The sequence below is a fragment of the Odontesthes bonariensis genome, chromosome 23, assembly GCF_027942865.1.
Source record: "Odontesthes bonariensis isolate fOdoBon6 chromosome 23, fOdoBon6.hap1, whole genome shotgun sequence".
Classification (NCBI taxonomy): Eukaryota; Metazoa; Chordata; class Actinopteri; order Atheriniformes; family Atherinopsidae; genus Odontesthes; species Odontesthes bonariensis.
This window is the reverse complement of record NC_134528.1, coordinates 18891994-18911433: the sequence shown is the minus strand read 5'-3', so window position 1 is coordinate 18911433 and position 19440 is coordinate 18891994. Positions and strand designations below refer to the sequence as shown.

Genomic DNA, 19440 nt, shown 5'->3' with positions numbered 1-19440 from the left:
CTCATTTCAGTAATGTTGATAGCTTGTCTGCATGAAAAGACACCCCTATCAGATGTGTCCCTGTGTTAGTCTGCTTGCCAGACATGAATTATGTTGAGAAAGAAAAGTAATGCACATTCAGTGTCTAATGATTGAATTAGGAATTCAGCATAAAGGAAGAGAGGCGGAGTGTTTTGACAGTAAATAAAGAGAACCTACTGCAAACAAGCGCCAGGATCATGCGGAGCAGCTTGTACGGACAGCGCATTCCGGCCCAGTTCTGCAAACACAGAGAAAAACTGTTTTGTCAGCACAGAACAATCACGACACAAACAACCACCACAAACATGAGTATATCAACAGCCTGGAAAGAAACAGCTCAGAGTAAGACCATCCGGACCCATAAGAAAGAGGTGGCAGCACCTACAGGAGACATGTGATTATACACCTGGCTTCCCTCCACTTACTGGTTCCAAACCACTGGTGCTTTATTAATTAGGGCTGCTATAATTTAAGGGAATGGACAAATGGGCCAGGGAATAAGCCCTTGTGATTCTTTGGGGTAAAAAAAACAAGGTATACTGACACATTTACTCCACGGGATGAATAACTGCAGCAAATCCAATCCTTCCTTAAATCCCTGGCTTTGGGAATATGACCCTGTATTGGTGATTCTTCTGTTACGTAGCAGAAAAAGAAACTGATAATGTCCCGTAACCTTCGAGAGGAAGAGGAATATATAAATAAAACCTACAACATACAGATGTATATATGTATGTTTATTTTTTTTTCTTAAGTCTAAAGTGTCTAAAGTTGAATTTGTGCCCCACAGAGCTCCAAGATGTATTTTGACAATGTAGCTGGAGCTGTGTGACTTTTGATAAGTTAGGCACACAGTAGTGCTTGAAGCCTCACCGAACCTGAAAATGTATTTTGAGTGAACCGGATGACGGTGCTTGATGGCATATGGCTTGGAATGTTTTAAGATTTACAATTGAAAAATGGGGGGGAAAAAGTAGCCGAAAAGTCACCAGAGCAGAACTAAGAGGTGCCTTGAAGGATTTCCTAACAACATGCTTCCATCGTGTGTAACAGACCAAACAAACCGTTAGCTGCAACAAGCACGCTTTCTTTGGGCCTGTCAGCACACTTTGATTTCCATTCCTGCTGGCATCTCTGCTGCCCACAGTGAATGGTGACATTAGTTAAAGTGATTCGTCAGATCTAACACTGCCTTGGGAGTTAAAGAGAACGTGGAAGGCACTCCACATAGGGGCACAGTGACAGAAACACAAATAAATGCTGAATAAAGGCCCTTGGGCAGCTTTCAAGGGGATACACTTCCTTTTCTTTTTCAGTGTACACAAATAAACAGCCTTAATAATCTATATAATACTCTGAAACTCAATAACAACCTCAAGCAAAATCATAATTTTGCTGATGACAAGATAAGAGATACTGACAAAGTGTCTGTTATCCAATGGCGTTCTTCCAAACGGCCTGGACAGTTAAAAGTGTTTATCAAATCCACATGATCTCAAATATGCATATGGTTGAGAAAATAGTGTCTCAAAACATGTGAAAAAGTAGGGAACTGTGTTTTAAACTGTGTTTAGTTGGATTGTTACACAGCTTTTGATTGATTTTCTGTTCAGGATATTTAGGGCTGGTCTAAAAATCACAAATCAATGATGCAGTGACGTTGTGTACCTAGGCGAGTAAACATGACCCTACGTCTAAACATGAGAACGTTTTTCTGCAATGTGACAAACTCAGAATACGGATTTAATTCTGCTTTTCTCAGACTTTAGGGAAATGGGCCCAAAGACAAAACAGGGAGCACTGAGGTAGACGCTGTTGGCTGGTGTGGATGTCTGTGACATTTCCTCTCTATTGAAAACCGATTTAAAATCTAACAATGGAGGCAATGATGGTGATGATGATGGCAGTTACCATGACGACATTGGCCAGATGCGCTGAGCACAGAGCGTAGACCCCCCCAGAGCCCCCCACCACTGGAGCACGCATGTCTGTGATGGACACCGTCAGCGAGCCTGCAGGGACAGAAAGAGAGACAGGGGACATATTAAGAAAGTCAATGCAAGAGAAGGAAAGCACACTGTGCAGGAATGCCGTGGCATGTGAGGAAAAAATGAAAGCAGGCGCAAAAGACAGCCTTTTTTGGAGCAGATAGGAAAAACAATGGGAGAGTCTGACGACTCATCACGCAGCAGCAAAGTCACCTTCCCCGGAGCATTTTTCTAAAAATCTGTTAAAATCCCCCTGTGCTCACGAGGCTTTGTTACACCAGCTGACCTTCACATGTACTTTTATGTCATGTCCGGAAACACACACTCATAAACACAGTGCAGGTTGTTCACATTACTGCACAGGCAGCTGACTAATCATATCAGAAGAGGAACTAACAGAGAAGGAATTTTTCTCTTCTACTCTGAACACAGAAAAAAAAACATCAGAGGACATTAGTCTAACCTTTCTGAAGAAGTCATTTTCCAGTTTGTGTGTCCTAAAGATGCTTAGTGTTATAGTCATAAAAGAGATCTAATTTGGGATGTGTAGCTTTGTAAAGTAGCCAAGTGTTTTTAAAATGATTAGTCTGACATCTGAAGTATGGCGGGGACCATGGAAGCGACAAAATAGACGACACAACACTGTATCCTGTAGAGTGACTGCACACTTTCAGTGCGGTTAACTACAAAACTGTCATGTCTGTTTCATCAAAGACGTGCAGGCATGTCACGGCAGGACGAGCTCAGCAGTAAATGATAATATTACTCATTAATTCAGTTTAGCTGAACCTTGCACATGATGGCCCTTTGTCCCACTGTCAGGGCTTAGGGTGACGTGAAGCTTGAACAGAGCAGAACAAACTTTAATGCGATTAGCAACACCTGCAATTTTTTAAAATACTCGGAATACTCATGAATGTTTTTAAGTTTTTGTGGCTGATTAGACCTCAGGTCAGACTGAGGTTTAGAAGGAGAGCTGTGCTTAAAATGACGTATTATTAACTACGAACTACACAACCTGATAAAAGTAAGAATGATGCAAACTTTCCCACTACATCGGTTGCAAGTGAAGGAGCTGTCCATCAAGCACAGTCTGCACACTCCATCTTCTATAAGACTACAGTTAAAATGTTAACTTGAGAAAAAGTTGTGGCTACATGAAACACAACATCCCTTTGCATGGCTCAATAATTTAGCACTCATAGATGCTGTAGCTACCTATACCGTAAGACATATGCGCTATAAGTGTAACAGTGTAAAATGCTGTCGGTCTGAATCAAGACGCCAATCAAGGCTACTGTTGGCGAACAGTGTCCTTGTTTCTTCTGCTCGTGGTTTGTATGAATCCTGAAAGTACATTTTGCGAAAAATGTTCAGTTTCAAGCTCCATTTTTTAACTTGACAGTTTGGCAATAAAGAAATAAATTACTATTGATTGACGTTTGCTGAGACTGATACCTCTCCCATTGGCTCATTTAGTATAAAGCAACCGCCCACAGCTGCTCAGCTTAGTTTAGCATAAAGCATTATGGTGCATGAATTAAATGGTGACTGGATGGAAGGGGTAGAAAAGAAAGCTCTTACTCCGAGAGATCAGGGATCAACTGTTTATACCCAACAGCTAAGAGACAAGTCTTCAACAGACTGAGCCAAAACCAACAAACTTAACAATTAAAATGCTGGCATTTAAGACAATGCAGACATGACAGCCTTTAATAATGAAAAAAAAAAATCAAAGCACACGACTTTGTAGCATCAATATGTCTGGGACCGACTGTGTCACATCAGCGGCAGGGACACTGTAAAGTCGTATCGAACATGCCACATAACTATTTGAATGACTGCAAGTGTCAGCAGAGCAGACACAGCCAAGTGGACATCTGAACAGCTAGAAGGCAACTGCAAATGAATTTGAGCTGGCTATATTTTAGAATAGTTTTATTTTCATATTGCTTTGGCTGTAGAAACCAAAGCTATGATCTTTTGGTGCGTTGATAATTAGAAACAAAACAAAAAATATTAAAGACGATTGCAATCTATTTTTTTCTCCATCTTAACCCAAGTGTCTTTACCTCTTTTTGACAGCGACATTGTTGTTTGAAAAACATAAATCCCAAATGAAGCTGTAAACACTGCTTGATTCACAATGTAAAAAGCACTGATGTCACACCATTAAGAAGTAAGACAAAAATCCAAGCTGGAGAAATCACTGCAGCTGCTCGCTAAGACGCAGTCAGCCTCGGTTAATTATGCAAATGAGCTGATAAGGGAAGCGGAGAGGGCTGATAAAACAAAAACAGCCCCTTCAATCGCTGATAGGTTTCGCTGGAGTTCTGATCTCAGATCTATAATGCATGTTGTAACAGTCATATTCTCCATGTGTGTCTGTGTGGGCTCTGGGGACCGCGCAGAGTAAACATCATCCTGAAGAACGCCTTGTCAGCCTGTGGTGATGATCATGGAAAGACAGATGGGAATTAGAGCGTGTTCCTTTGTCATTCATCTGCCCTCGCTCTCACACCTATGGGCTATTTCCTGTGGACTTATGGGGCAAGTGAAGGTTGGTGCTTCAGCAAATGATATGAGGATTCAGCAAATTGCAACTATGAAACGGAGTATGCAGAACGTAGTGTCTGACGTCTTCAAAGGGAAATAAAAACTGAACTGGAGCAACTTCGGCAGCTTCTACATCAGAGCTTCTCTTTGAGATTTTTCTGGAGCTTCATAACTTATTTGTAGTTGATTTAGTACTTCTACGCAAAAGAAGTTGGTCAATAATGCTGGATATTATTAAAAACTAGAGCCTTTGATAATGTCTGCTAGTTTTAGTTTATTCCCCTACAATTAAGAGATATTTAAATCTAAAATACTTCCGACTCTAAAAAGTAGCGAGTCAGAGTCAGCAAGACGATGAGAAATACAAAGAAAAAAAACTGTGGCAAACGTGTTTATGTGGCAAACACGCCATGCCTATTCACACATCTATCAAACACTGTGCACAATGAGCATTCATTTCGGTTACATTTCCTGGAACCTAAAAGATGCTAAATCCAGTATTCACTCACTCTGAGATATTTTTCACGATAATGAAAATGTATTGTGTAGATTAGATATAGCTACACTAGGTTCACCAGCTTTTTATTTGTTTGAGTTAAATGTGTTCATGAAACAGCCCAAACCTCACTAAGGGTTGGAGTAATTAGAAAAGTTACAGTCTGTAAAACCAAAAAAACAAGGAGTTAAAAGAAAAAAATGTAGATCTCGTTGTAGCTGAGAGGAAAGGCTGAGAAGATATGGATTAACTCCTACTGACCCCTCTAATATGTGTGAAGTCAACTAGCCCATAATTAATGAGTAGTTAAATCAGCTGTTTGATAACGAATATAACATTTCAGTCCAGAACACTTCTTTGAAGAAGACACCTGTCAGAGATGTTACATCACCATCTGTTGGTGAGGACGAGGAGACAACCTGAGACCTCTGGCTCTGAGGAACGGGAAGAAAAAAGAAAAAAAACTTCTTCATCCTCCTGCTCTCTCTGGCTTGCTAAGAGGCTCTCAAATACAGTGTGCATACCAAACAGGCCTGTCATGTGGGCCCTCGGAAGGATTTACGATTTAGGATTCTCACACTCAGCAGGAGCGAGACATGAGGTGTGCGATTATTTCAGTGTTATGCTGACGCATAGCGTCTCGTAGGCAAGATATGTATTGTCGCCACTCTGAATTCATCATCATCACACGCACAGCAGTGTAGACTGTAAAAATAATGCACTTTGTAATGAGTACAGGTCAACTACACACTCTGGACTATATTACCACTGTAAAGCTCCCAATGGAGCCAAGATACAGTTACTGAGCCTCTCTGTCAAACCAAACCTACTTCATCATTACTGTTACTCCAGGCTGCCCTTAAGCTATTGGTCAAAACTTTGTATTTAGTCCCTCTATAACAAGGTGCAGACGAGGGATGGTAAGCTGATCCGAGGCCAGAGTCTGACAGCGCCTGGAGCTGCGCTGCTCTGTGGCCACTCCAGTGGAGGCTGTGCTCGAGCACAGAAAAAGCTCTAATCCTTGGAAATTCAGACGAATCATGCTAGAAGGTTTTTCAGGTCCGTCGGCAGCAATTGACATAGACTATTGCTATTATTTGTTCGAACAGTTAAGGAGCAGCTCTAGTTTGATTTCTTTTCTTAAAGATATACTAATGGTGACAGATGCTTTAGTTTGAAATCATATTAGTTGTAGTATAAGAGCAAATGGCAAGATCATTCAAACCAATGGTTTCTTGTAAAAATAAAGCATTCACGTCATTGTATCTAAAGCTTGGTTAAAAAAAAAAAAGGGTCATACATAGTGAAAAGAGGTTAAACCAACATTAACAATTTTTTGACTGTTTTACCATTTCAGTAGCAAAACAATCTGACAGACAAATAATATGCTTTAATTTATAAAACTGCTATTGCAAATATTCAGAAGCAGATTTTTTTATCCAGCAAACAAAGAAATATAAATATATTTTTATGTTTTTGAGGAGGCCAACAAATACACAACTAATATACCCTTATTGTCTTTTTGATTTTCATTCATTCTTGAGCCAAATATTTGGCTTGTCACCTGCTCAATGAATCAGTAGGTTTACCAACTAATCATTTAGGTGGTTGGGTACAGCACTTTGCTTTTTAAAACTTTTCAAAATCAAGCAAATAGACAAAAATAAATAATCGTTATCTAAGATAATAAAAATAAAACAAACAACAACAAACATAATATTTCAAGAAATTACAGCAAATACCGGTGGTAAGGGCCCGCTGATGAAAGGGAGTTTGAAGATAGTTGGCTTGGTCACCCTTTGGGAGCACGTTGAGTTTGGGAATCATTACAATAACCTTATCAGAGGATCTTGAATAGTAATTAAGCTCACAGAAGGGGTTAGGCGATCATGGATATAGGTAAAGGCAAGAACACACACAAAGATTTATAGAAAAGCTGTACAACTTTAAAATAAGTTTCTATAACACAGGCAGCCATTGAAGGGCAGCTTGTACTGGTGTAATATGGTGACTTTTCTCAGTCAAAGCTAAAAGCCTTCCAGCGGACATTTGTTTTAGCTGTGGTATTTGAATGTTTCGCCTGCTTGTATCAGAACAAAAGTGCTCTGCCGTGATCAAATCTGGAGGAAATAAAAGCATCTTTCTAAAGTCTGCAACAGAAAGACATGCTAAGCTCATCCTGGGTAGCAAAACAAGACTGAACAACATTTGTTAACTGAGCATTCAAAGACAGCTGCAGCTCAGAGGGTTGTGTACACTGGGTTTTTAGAATTTTTTCCCTTTAAAATAAGAACCTGTTCCGTCTGGGAACAATATCAAAATGAGGCAGAATAAGAAAGCTGTAAGTTAGTAGCATAAAGATACAAAAATATACCAGAGCTGAAGGGATCTGGAGAGTTATAGTCAGCTATGGACACTTTACTATGTGACAACTGTCAAATGGCATCTTAATAGAGAAAAAAAACAACACTCCAAAGCATCATCTTATAGAAGCAGCGATCAAGAAGCATAAGTTTGAATAAGGAGCCAATACGTAGCCAGTTCTTTGCCTCTGCTGACAGCACAGAATCCAAACGGGAAACCTAATCATGTGGGATTGTTGCCTTTTAAGTTAAGGTTACTCTGTTGGTACACACTTTCCTAAGACATCCTTTATGCATTAAATCTAGTGGCCCTGCACAGAGATGCGCTGCAGTCAGCACTTCTTTGGTCACAGGGCTGTCTCTGTTGGCTAATAAACCGAAGAAATGCCAGATCAGATTTATTTACAAAGAGCAAATTAGGAGAAGAAGAAACTGTTGGAGTGAGCGCGCCCATGAAGAGCTCTGACATCTCCCGGCTGCGATCACACAATGAGATCTCAAAGTTGTTACTAGCAGCCCAGCCTGATTGTGAGCTCGAACAGCTTTGTACACTGCCGTCAAGCCATTTCTGCCTGTGAAGCACATGCCAGTGGCAGGCTGCACGGTGGTTGGCATCATCGCCTCGGTTCTTGGTTCGAATCCTCGATGGGGAGTTTCTGTGTGGACTTTGCATGTTTGCTCCGAGTACATGTGGGTTCTCTCTGGGTACTCCGGCTTTCTTCCACCGTCCAAAAACATACATGTTAGATTAATTGGTGTCTAACTGGAGGAGTGAGTGTGAGTGTGAGTGCGCATGGTTGATGGTCTCTGTTTGGCCCTGTGATGGACTGGCAACCTGTCCAGGGTGTAACCCCCCCGCTTCTTGCCCAATGACAGCTGGGATAGACTAAAGCACGCCCCCCGCGACTCTGAATTGGATTAAGTGGGTACAGAAAATGGACGGATGGAGGTCAGTGATACCCTGAACCATCATCAACATGTCAGACTGCATGACTACAGACAGCAGGGTCTCTAAGCAACCGTCCTTCTGCCTGTGTTACCCAGATATCTATCCCAGCAAAACACCTTGATCTTGTCTCTGTCCCTCAAGTGCACTTAGGGGAGAGATGAGCGAAAATGCAGCGATGCATCCTTTGCAGATGTGTTGTTTTTTTTTTACTTCTTCGCAATTTCTTAGATTACATATAATAAGAATAACAATAAGATTCTTAAGTCCAAAATCTATTATTATTACTATTACTAACCATGCCATCATGCTGAGCCATCACCTAAAAGAAGGTTGCAATATGGATAACCTGGTTGTCACATAGCTGTTTTGGGTAGTGTTTTCTCAGTGGAGAAACAGAGCAGAGCAGAATCTGCAGCTGCAAAATACATGTAAACGGGATACTCATATTTTACCAGTAAGTGTTTTGACGGGCTCACGTTTAAAAAAAATATCATTCCAAATGTTGCTTCATAGTGCTCAATGTCTCAGAAATGTAAAAATAGTGGACCAGGAAGTTTGAAGGTTGTGTAGGGTATCTTAGTTGTTCCGAGGACAGCTCTCTTCTGGACGGAAACCTCAAATGTTATACCTGCAATCTGGAGCCCACTTTATAGATTTATAGATGCTTATTTACTGTTAAAGCCGATTACTACTTGAATAGGAGAATTTATACAATTTAGATCATACAGCTGATTCCATATTTTGTGGGAGGGGCCTATTGCTTGTGTGGGAGGTTCCATTAAAGGACTTTGTGGGCAAAGCTGGTTTCCAACATCAAAGTAACCAGTGGAATTAAATCACCTTCGTCATTGTTAATCATAAAAATGGACTGTAGGGGACACTTTTTTAGTTGTTTTGCCGCTGTTTTGCAGAGGTTGGCGTCGAGGCAGGGGAGGATTTATTGGATTGGAGGCAGACGTCTTCCTAGACCTAATTCAGCTTAGACGCTGCTTTCATGCTGCTATGGCTGAAAACTACTTCATGAAACAGCACTCTGACAGTCTAAGGTTTCGCATCCAGGAACTTCTGGCTGAAAGAGACCATCTCCGCCTCTAGCGCAATGTCTCTACAGCGAGCAAAGAAGAGCTCAACCAGGAAAAGCTGGAGGAGGATAAACAAGATTCGGAGCCTGTGAAAAAACAGTTGGAGGAGGACAGAAAAGAGATCGAGGAGGCAAAGAAAACTGTAGAAGACACCATGAAAGCCCCCGAGAAGGAAAAGGAAGAGCTAAATGAAGAGAGGAGCAAACTAGAAGTGGAGAGACAAAATATAGAGGAGGTGAAAACAAAAGGAGGCAATCCAGAAAGTGAAGGATGAATAGAAAAAAAGAAAACAGCAGAAGAAAGAAATGAACGGCAAGATAAATGCAGAGGAGAAGTTAAACTTTAAAGAAAGAAAAGAAAGTCGTGCTAGCAGAGAATAAAGGTTTACAGGAGGAGGTGAAAAAATGGAGGAGACCAATAAAAGACTCCATCAAGAAAAGGAGGATTTAGAAGAACAGAGGGAAAAGCTACAGGAAGAAAAGATCACACTGCAGAAGAACAGAAAAAAGTGGAAGAAGCAAATGAAATACTGCAGGAGAAAAAGAAATCGACAGTGTGAAACAACTGGATAAGGAAAAGAAAGAACTTTGAGAGCAAAAGAAAGAAGTTGAAGCAAAGATCCAAGAACTGCAGCAGCAAAAGAAAGATCAAGAAGAAAATGTCAAACTGCAGGAGAAAGAAGGGGAACTGAAAAAGAATAAAAACAGACTGGACGAGGAGACAAAAGAAAAAGTCTGAGAAAAAGGTCAAAAAGGAAAATAAAGAAAAGAAAAAGAAGGAAAAGGAGACCAAAAAATAAAGAGATAGAAAGACAAAGTGGAGAAAAAGAAGGGCTTCTGGAGTTGATATGCAAAGGAAGCCTAAAAGCGACAGTGACATGCAGGTGGAGGAGGGTGCTGGTTGTTCATCTTGGACTTGAAAAACTTGAAAAATTTAACATGAACACAATGCTGGAGTTCGTTGAGTTTGGATACAATTATTTGTCCTTTTGTTAGTGGATGAAAGGCTATAGATGAAAAAAGATATGAATTTCAAATAATTTGGAGAAAACAGTTTTCCATCTTTTGCACTTAGTTTAGAAATGAGCTTGTTCATTATTGTTAAATGACATTCACTTAGAGGTCCAGATGACATAATTCCTTTACTCCGTTGTCTTTAATCTGCATTTAAATCTTTTACCAAAAAGGGTTAAAAAAAAATAATCGCACATTTCAGTAAGGGAGCTATGTCCACGTATTCAAAAACGGACAGAAATAAAATGCAATCCCCAAAAATTTAAAAGACAAAAGCACCAACACTGCATTGTGAAGAGAAAATAACCAAAGGACTTAAACAGTGTACTATCATAAACATAGATGTAAAAAAAAAAAAATCCAAATCAGTGGTCCCATCAATGAATTATTTCCACAAAAGCTGTGTGTATCATAAAGTGGGCATATTACTTGGCTTTATTGGGTGACTTTCTTTAGATATGCTACAGGAGCAGACAGTGTAACCAAAGAAATAATAAGTACATGTCTGGGTGACTCAGCTGGAGGCTGGACCATCTGTCACATGGTCTTTTGTCTACCCTACAGACTGTTTGAAAAGCTCATAGCTTCAAAGGTCATTTACAACAGTGGCATCCATTTCAAAGCCTCATTCAGCTATGATAGTGCTGAGTGATAGTGGAAAAAGAGATGAATACCGTGTCATCCAGACGGGAAGAGATAAGGGAAATATCACCCGAGTCGACCATGCTTTCGTTTAAGTGACTCGTAATCAATCCTCGTCCAAGCCAACTTCTTCATCCATCTCCGTGGGCCCTGGCAGAGTGCGAGTGAGAAGAGATGAAAAGCCAAGGATGATGTGACATTTAAGACGGAGTCTGCGATACTTTTTCAACTTATCGACAGTGTCAAGCTGTGGCGGAGCATTCATATTGTAAGTGTCCTCCAAGCGTAAAAACACAGCACGCCTGCGCTGCGATCGAAGCAGAGCATTGGAGAACAACTTTAAAAACAGAAAACACGGCTCCAAAGGCACTACACGTAATAAATCAGGACCCGTCCTGTCTACATATGAAAAAGAAAAGGAACAACAAGAAAAGGAAAAATCGATTCCAGCACCACTTACGCCACGCTCAGGGCCAAGAGAATCAGATACAATTAATCATCTGTACGAGTAACTTATATGGTCACAGTAAACAAACCATCCGTTTTTTTTTAAAGATTTTACAGTTTTAAATACTGGATAAAATTTCCAGAGAGTGGAAAAGCATATGATATTTATGCAACCTCAGAGCCTGGGGGCTTCAGGGAAAAATCAATAGTGCTTTCAAACTTACTGAAGTACAGTCAGGATGAAGCACAATCGTATTTTGAGTGTGTGGGCTTATCTGCATGTTTAACGGAAGCAGCCGAGAGGCACATTTGGAAAGCAAAATTGTCCATATAATCATACCTAATGCCATAAGAGCAGCTGTAACAGAAAATGTGATGTGATTATCACTCAAATACTTTTTAGCTGATGAGCACAATAGCTAACCTTGAATGGAAATTATATGAATTTCTTCAACATCCCAGTGAAAAAAAAAAAAAGAGCATGACATCACTGCTCCTGCTCAAGGTTATGAAGACACAGTGATGGCTACCGAGGGCGTAATGTGCTTCTTCATCTGAAACCTTGAAACTAACAGCTGCGGTAAATGGAGTATAAACCATGCAGAAAAATAGCCTCCAACAGAGACTGACAAACGCTGCTGTCCCGGATCGGCTCCACACAGTACAGAGATGCAAGCAGCCACCTATAAGTCCCATGGACTCACTCCGTACAAATGCGCCACCTTCAGGGAAGCTATATTACAATAAAAATGGTCATTACTCTTGGTGTTGTTATCGGCGGGATGGTTGTAGAGAGAAAGTAAGCTTGGTGTCACCAGGAGGAGTTGACTGTGAGGTGAGATGGGGGGATTGGGAATTACCATAATCGCGCTGGCAGGCACTGCAACGCACCAAGGTCACCCTGCTTCCTCAGTCTTAGCTCAGTTCAGTGCCGAGGGAGTACATCAGAAACACAGGACCAGAAGGTTTTCTCACAGACACAAACACACACACAGCTCTGCAGCCTCAAACACAGAAGTCTAACCACGTATTCCACGCACCACTATGATTTCGCACTGTGACATCCGCCAACTCCACAAGCAGGCCTTCAAAGTTGGACTGGGCAGGAAATAATTGGCAGTCACAGGGCAACGGCAACACACACAAACACCTACACACACACAATCTGCCCCTCATTTCTCCAAGTCTAGAAAACACTTCCTACTCTCCGCAGACAATTCCAGATTCACCCTGAGCCAATCAGATCGATGTGCTGTTAAATATGTCCACACCAGAGCTTGAGGTGAGCCAGAGTCAAAGTCAAAGAGAAAGTGACCGAGTCACATCCCTCTGGGTCCCCAAGAGTGATTAATTCAGCCTCAGGTTGTCTGATGCTTCCTCTCTCTTCCCTTGTCTTCTTATCTTTTTATCTCCATCTCTTCCTAATTAACTGTGTTCAGTTGCTGATGCAGCTGATGAAATGTGAAGGTGTGGAAAGCGCCTGCTTATCTGATTCAACTACCTTCCAAGAAAAAAAAAAAAAAAAAAAATATATATATATATATATATATATATACATACATATACACACACACACACACACATACATATTTATATATATATATATTTGTTGAGGGGATATTTTCACACACTTGGGTTCTCTAGGCGTCCATAATTTAAGTGCTCCGATTGTGGTATAAAGAATAATGTAAACTGAAATGTTTGCACACATTTCAGTCATGCGCTCAGTTAAAAGTATAATTCCAAGTGTCAAGAAAGAAAGAACAACCAAGTGAGCCAAAACTAATCAGTTGCAATCAAAACATTCAATTTGTTGATTTTAATTTAGTTAATTGCTCCACAGAGTTATATTTCAAGGGTTTTGGACATTACAGGGTAATCATAGAGGAGTAGTGCCTTCATCAAACATCAGCAAAATGGATGATGGATAAAGCCAGTGTAGCATGCACCAAGGCATTCTGTCCACTGCAAGCAGATGTTATGAATTTAGCCAGGTTAAATATGGCGACCGCTTTTTATAAAGCATCAGTCTGCTATTAAATATGAACATGAACAAAGTAGGCAGAAAACTTGCTTGGTGTGGTGCTTTCCCAGTAATTCCAACATTAACTACCATGCAACAATGAGGTTATACCAGCAGGCAACCATTTATCACATTTCCAGTACTGATTTCAATCAGGCCCCTGTGTCTCTTCCGTTTCACCAAACACACCAGTAAGCAGTGTGAGCACAGAGATTTTTCTCACTGAATGTTCTCATTTCTGCATTGTTCTAACTATTGAGATAAAACAAAAGCTGCTCAGGTGACCCCGTGAAACCTCTCAGTTCTTTTGGTACAATTCCTCAGCAAGATCTCATTTTATTCATTTTTTTTCCTTTTAATCTCTTATTCATCCAGAAGCCATGGTAGACTAGATATTCATAAACTGTAAATTATTTAACTTTCCAAATTAACACACTATTTACAATTAGAATATTCATCACATAAGTTGATGATGATATAATCATTTGTTGCAGGGCCTGCTCAGCGGAAACCATGTGATTCTTCCCAATGCCTCCATCAGATATTTAAATATAAATATGTATATGGTACTTTATCATCTGAGGATGTGCCATTAACTATTTCCGATACTTTAATGCCATTTCATTAATAATTCAGAATTTTCTATAAAATGGGAACTTTGTGTTTTATATGTAAAATCTTAGCTTAAAATGTATCAAGTTTAAATAGCCACCTCAGTGTGTAATGGAGGAGAGGAAGCTCAGTCCCATCTCCTGGTCTCCCTGGAGTATTTTCTGTGTGCTGGGGTAGTATGTGTTCTGATTTTGTCCTTACTGATTTGTGGAAAGGTAGCTTTTTTGCCTTTACAGTTCATTTTATTTGCCAAGATAAAAAAACAAGTGAGTCAGAGTGGTCTGCTGTCACACTGTATACAAGTCTATGTCTATATATAGTGTGTGAGTCATCTGTCCCAAGGAATAAGGACCTATATTTATATTAGAAGATTTTGAATGATAAGATCCTAAAACTTTAACACATCAAATCAATTTTCCATCCTCTGGACTTTCCTGTATTGGACCATCTCCTCTCTTCAGACTGTATGTATATTAACTTTTAATATGTAGATTCTCCTACCCTGGTAATGCAATGACCATGAAGCTTCTGCATAAGTTCGGGTGATGCTTGCTGCTATTTTAAGATTCTTTTGTAATCATCTCTGGTGCCAATGAAAAAAAAAAACAAAAAAAAACTGCCTGGTTAATACATTTTAATTAGGTAATAAGTCATGGTTGATTTAGTATTGTATTTATGAATTTACTATACATATATCCTCTTTAATTAAAGCCAGTCTGGGGACATGCACTGAAAATTAATGTGTGGTAATATTATGCTCAGTGAATATTATCTATTTATTTACGAAATTCTTTTATTTTTTTGCAACAGCAAAAGGAAAGAAGAGGTGGGAATCCCCCAGAACAACCATATTGCAGGTCACGTGCCCTACAACAACACCTCTCCTTTCTTTCTGAACTTTCCGGCTTGATTACAACTTTTCTCTTCCAACCCAATGAGAAATCGTGAGCTCTTGGGTAAACCAGCAACACATTTTCTTTCGGCTAGAATTGGTTGACGAAAGTCAGATAATTCTGAGTGAAAGTCTTACACCAGCTCCATGTATTGTCACTTAAAGATTGCAGAATAAATGCTAACAGGTGAACAGAAAACAACACAAAAAAAATAGCACCACATGTCAAAGCTCATCAACACACTGATAAGAGTTGAGTGGGACAGATTACTTGCAACCTTCCTTCCTCTTAATGAAGGTTGTTGGAAAATGCGGGTGGTCTAAAATGTAAGGTGTTACAGCAGGTAGAACCCTGGGGCTCACACTGGGATATAAGAAAAAATAAACATGGTATTCTGGCACCTGTTGGTGTCCTGAAACACACTAAGAAGCTTCGGGAGTTTCGGGGCCCGAGGGAAGGAATTAAAAGACAGATGGAGTAAAAAGAAATTGGATGAAATAGATACCCGCGCTGCTTTTCTTTAATGAAGAGCTCTGCGGATATGTTGAACACATCTCAACAATTAACATTCATTTCATCAGCAAAGTCTGAAATTGTGACTGACTTTCCAACACAAGTGGAGCTCTTCATCGTCTCTGTGCAGCCACGAAGGACTACTGAGTGGACGTAAAATGAGCAAGGACAAGGACGAAAGTCTGAGCGGCACTGTCAGAAAGTAATTACAGAATTGCTCCTTTTGTCAGCACATATCCAAGGACAAAGTGTCTATTGTCATGCTCTATCCTCAGAGAGTCCACTATAGCACAAGTCTTGTGCAGCAGCATCCACAAAAGGCTTTATTTAAGATGTATGTGAGTGAAGCACCAGATCTCTTATCTGGATTCAAGTCTTTGTGACTCACCTCATTTTCAAGATAACCCCAACACAGAAGCACGCTATGCATGTAAAATATGTATGACTGTGAGAACATCTTAATACTTTGATGAATTATGAGGCGTCTTCAAAAAACAGAGATACTTATGTAGGCTTTGAAAAACCCTCCCTGCTGTGCAGACGTCCTTGCAGTGTGTTAACGCAAACACATAAAGGCACAATACCTGCAGCATGCTGCTCTATAAATGCATCCACTGATTGAAACTATAACTTTGAAAGCTCTGCTGCCTTACAAAATAACAAGCAACATACTGGCACAGCCAACATGATTGAACTCATGAGCAAGAATAAGACTGCATGAGTATATGCATGAATATAAACATGAGGCCATAGGCAACAAACAGCAGAAAGAAATATCAAGTGAAATCTAAAGCACATGGTAATTTCTAACATCCATTAGCAGTCATAAGGTTGGACATGAAAAACAACGGCATAAAAGAAACTAAGAGGCTGGAGTGCACCCACTCAGATATATTTATACATTGTATACCAGTGCAATGAACATAGGAAAAGCAGGTATACCATTGCTATAATGCTTCCAAACAAAACCGAGGCTGATTGAGAAAAATTGAGAAACTTTGATCTGGTTGCACAAGGTGAAAAGCTAAAGGTCCATATCAAGAGAGCCTGTCCTGAGGCAAACACTAAACCATGTCAAACCAGCTTGTTATATTTCCAACATATTAGCCCGAAGCAAAATGGTGGACCCAACACTGCCGTGCGCACAGCCATGCTGCCGACGTGGCTGAAAACTTCAGCATTAAATGAGGTAAAAGATAAAAGCTCGCGGGAGCCTCAGTTGTTCAGCATGTCACTCTCTTTGACTGATGCGTGTCTGTTCGTGCAAGAAGTCAGCAACTTGTCTAAGTTTATTTCGGTTTACTTAGACAAACCCATATTCTAATCCTCACCTGTCAAATCGAAAAACAAGGACTCATCAGATTTTTTAGTTCTTCAGAGAGCACGCACATTTCTTTAGGAAACAGAGATCTTTTGCATCATGCAGGTGAAGTCACTTTGAAAAAATCCAGTTAAGCTTAGTCTCACTGTGGAGGAAGGGCAGCTGGTTTCTTCTTCTTTTCTGCATGCGACCTGATGAGAGGAACTAAAACTCAAAATCAACTTACTGCTGAATCAAACAGCGGTAATGATGACCACATGGGTTCATTCTGATTAAAATTTTTGTTTTTATGTTAAATGTAATAACATTAAATTCTAAAAGGGAACGCAAAGTTTTATACTAAACCCACGTAACCCTATTTCAGTTTCTGATCACGACATACAGCAACATGAGTACAGAATTCAAAGCCAAGCGCTTCTGACTCCCGGCTCTGGGGGTACAAATGTCACCACATATGATCTCCTTGCTGCTTTATCCTGCTTTTCTATTCATGCTCCAGCTTAAATCTCCAGACGGCATCTCAAAACTGCACTTAGGCTAATTCTCCAGAGAGAGATCCAGCATTACTCTCCCATATTTCCTCCTCCAAAGTCCCAAGCTCTATCCTGCTTTCTCTCTGTCACCATTGCTGAAAATAAATCAAAGCTCCAATAATTCATGAGTGTTAAGAGAGTGTGTTCATGCAAGAGTGGGGTCTTTTTTACAGAGTGCAAGAATTTTTGAGCCGCTTTAACTCATTTTGGTATTTTCAGAGATATGTCAGGAGAGGAAAGAATTCAAAATTTGTATTTTTTTTTTGTCAGACGGAGAAAAAAGCTTAACAATCAGGTCAGTGAAATTAGATAAATATAACGCATGATGGCAATTGCTCTCATCAGCAATCAAATAAAGGTTAGAAAAAGATTTCTAACCATGTTTAAACACATAAACAGGAGGCTGACTGGAGAGAGAATCCATTTCTGACTAAATCTAACTACACCGCGTGTAATTGGACTTGAATTTGGTCTTGTTTGTTTTTGCTTTAAAGTCCTCAGAGGAATCTACTGTTGTGACTTTGCTCAGTCGGAAGACATGATGCTAACAATTTCAGCCTTGCTGGAAATCTAAGTCCTATTAAAAGTAAGCATTAGGTTTTCTACAGCAAACATGAAACAACAATGATAGAATAAAGTAGGTCAATACAGATTCCCTGCTGTCTGCCAAAACCAGCTATAGCAGAAGGAGATAAATAGCACTTTTTTTGTCTGGTTTACTCTTTACACGAGAGCACGATTTGCTCTGCAAATAATCTGAACCTGTCACAGCATTTGCAAACAATATCCCAATTACGTGCGACAGGGTCTATTCAGCTGAAAAGGACATCATGAAGGTGTGTAATCAGTTTACTAAAGAAAAAAAAAACATGGTTGTAAAATGCAACATTCAGTGTAAAAAAAAAACTGACAAACCTGAAGCTGAATAATTTGAACCAACCACATTTTGTTGATATGAATATTGAAAAGACACTGAAAAAAATATATTATGACATATTATTATTTCTGCAAGTGTTAAGAAAGAAAATGTAATTGTAGTTAAATTAAAAGGGATATTGTTTGTCATGTGGATAAATAAGAATAGCAAAAAGACCTTACAAATCTTGCGGCTTCTATTTTTGTGTTGTGCCCACCGCAACACTTTCTGTGAACCCTTTGTTTATATTGTAGTGTAATAATCTTGAAAATGTACTCACCGGCCAGAACTCCTGCCATGTAAAGTAGACTTATTCGTAAGATGCCATGAACCATCTCTAAAGGAACGCCGATCATCAGCTGCAGTAAAGCATTGAATCCGAGCTGCTCTAAACTACAGAGAGCACACACAGAAAATAAGAGTAACAAATGCTAAAGCAATCAGACAAATCAGATCATAACTAGTCCAGTAGATATAGTGACGAGGTAAGTGTTCGTGAACATACCCAACATGCATGAACATGTAGCTGAAGAAGCGCCACACTTGTGCACGATGACCAGGATGGTAAACCAACGGGCTCTTCATAAAGTCGGGCTGGTAGGTCTGCAGAACCCACTTGTTCAGCATGATGCCATAGCACATAAACACGATGATCTGCAACACAGACACATACATTACACCAGCTCTACCTAAAAAGCTCATTATTTACCATCTCTACATAGTCCTGCTAAAAATGGGTTAAAATGACAGAAACTGCCTTGCAAAAACAATACCCATTGTGCTTAAGACATGACGTTTTTTGCCCTTTTTTTGTATTGCTCAGCTGATGCTTATTAGACTTGAGAAGACAATTACTGCCTGGGGGGAAAAAAAAGGCACATCTGGTTTAGTTCCATTAATTTCTTTTCATAGAATAATGACTCATTGTGTCTGTGAATTAAAATGAATGTGAACTGTTATTATCATATTCTCATTGTCATTACAAACCATTCAGTGCCATTTGGAGGCATTATAAGAGCACTTGGTTTTCTTTCCTAAGAATTATGATGATTTCAGGGGAAATTAGGAAGTT

At 39.8% G+C, this 19440-nt stretch overlaps 1 protein-coding gene across 1 annotated transcript in view; it reads right to left on the bottom strand.

The window, feature by feature from the left end:
- The window catches only part of rhbdl1 (rhomboid, veinlet-like 1 (Drosophila)), a 40519-nt gene that overhangs the window by 6025 nt on the left and 15054 nt on the right, over positions 1-19440 (bottom strand). The window contains exons 4-7 of the mRNA XM_075457805.1: positions 18874-19022; positions 18649-18761; positions 1933-2033; positions 199-259 (exon numbers count right to left, since the gene is read on the bottom strand). Of these exons, the coding sequence (XP_075313920.1) occupies positions 199-259; positions 1933-2033; positions 18649-18761; positions 18874-19022 (424 nt within the window). The remainder of the gene's footprint in view (positions 1-198; positions 260-1932; positions 2034-18648; positions 18762-18873; positions 19023-19440) is intronic.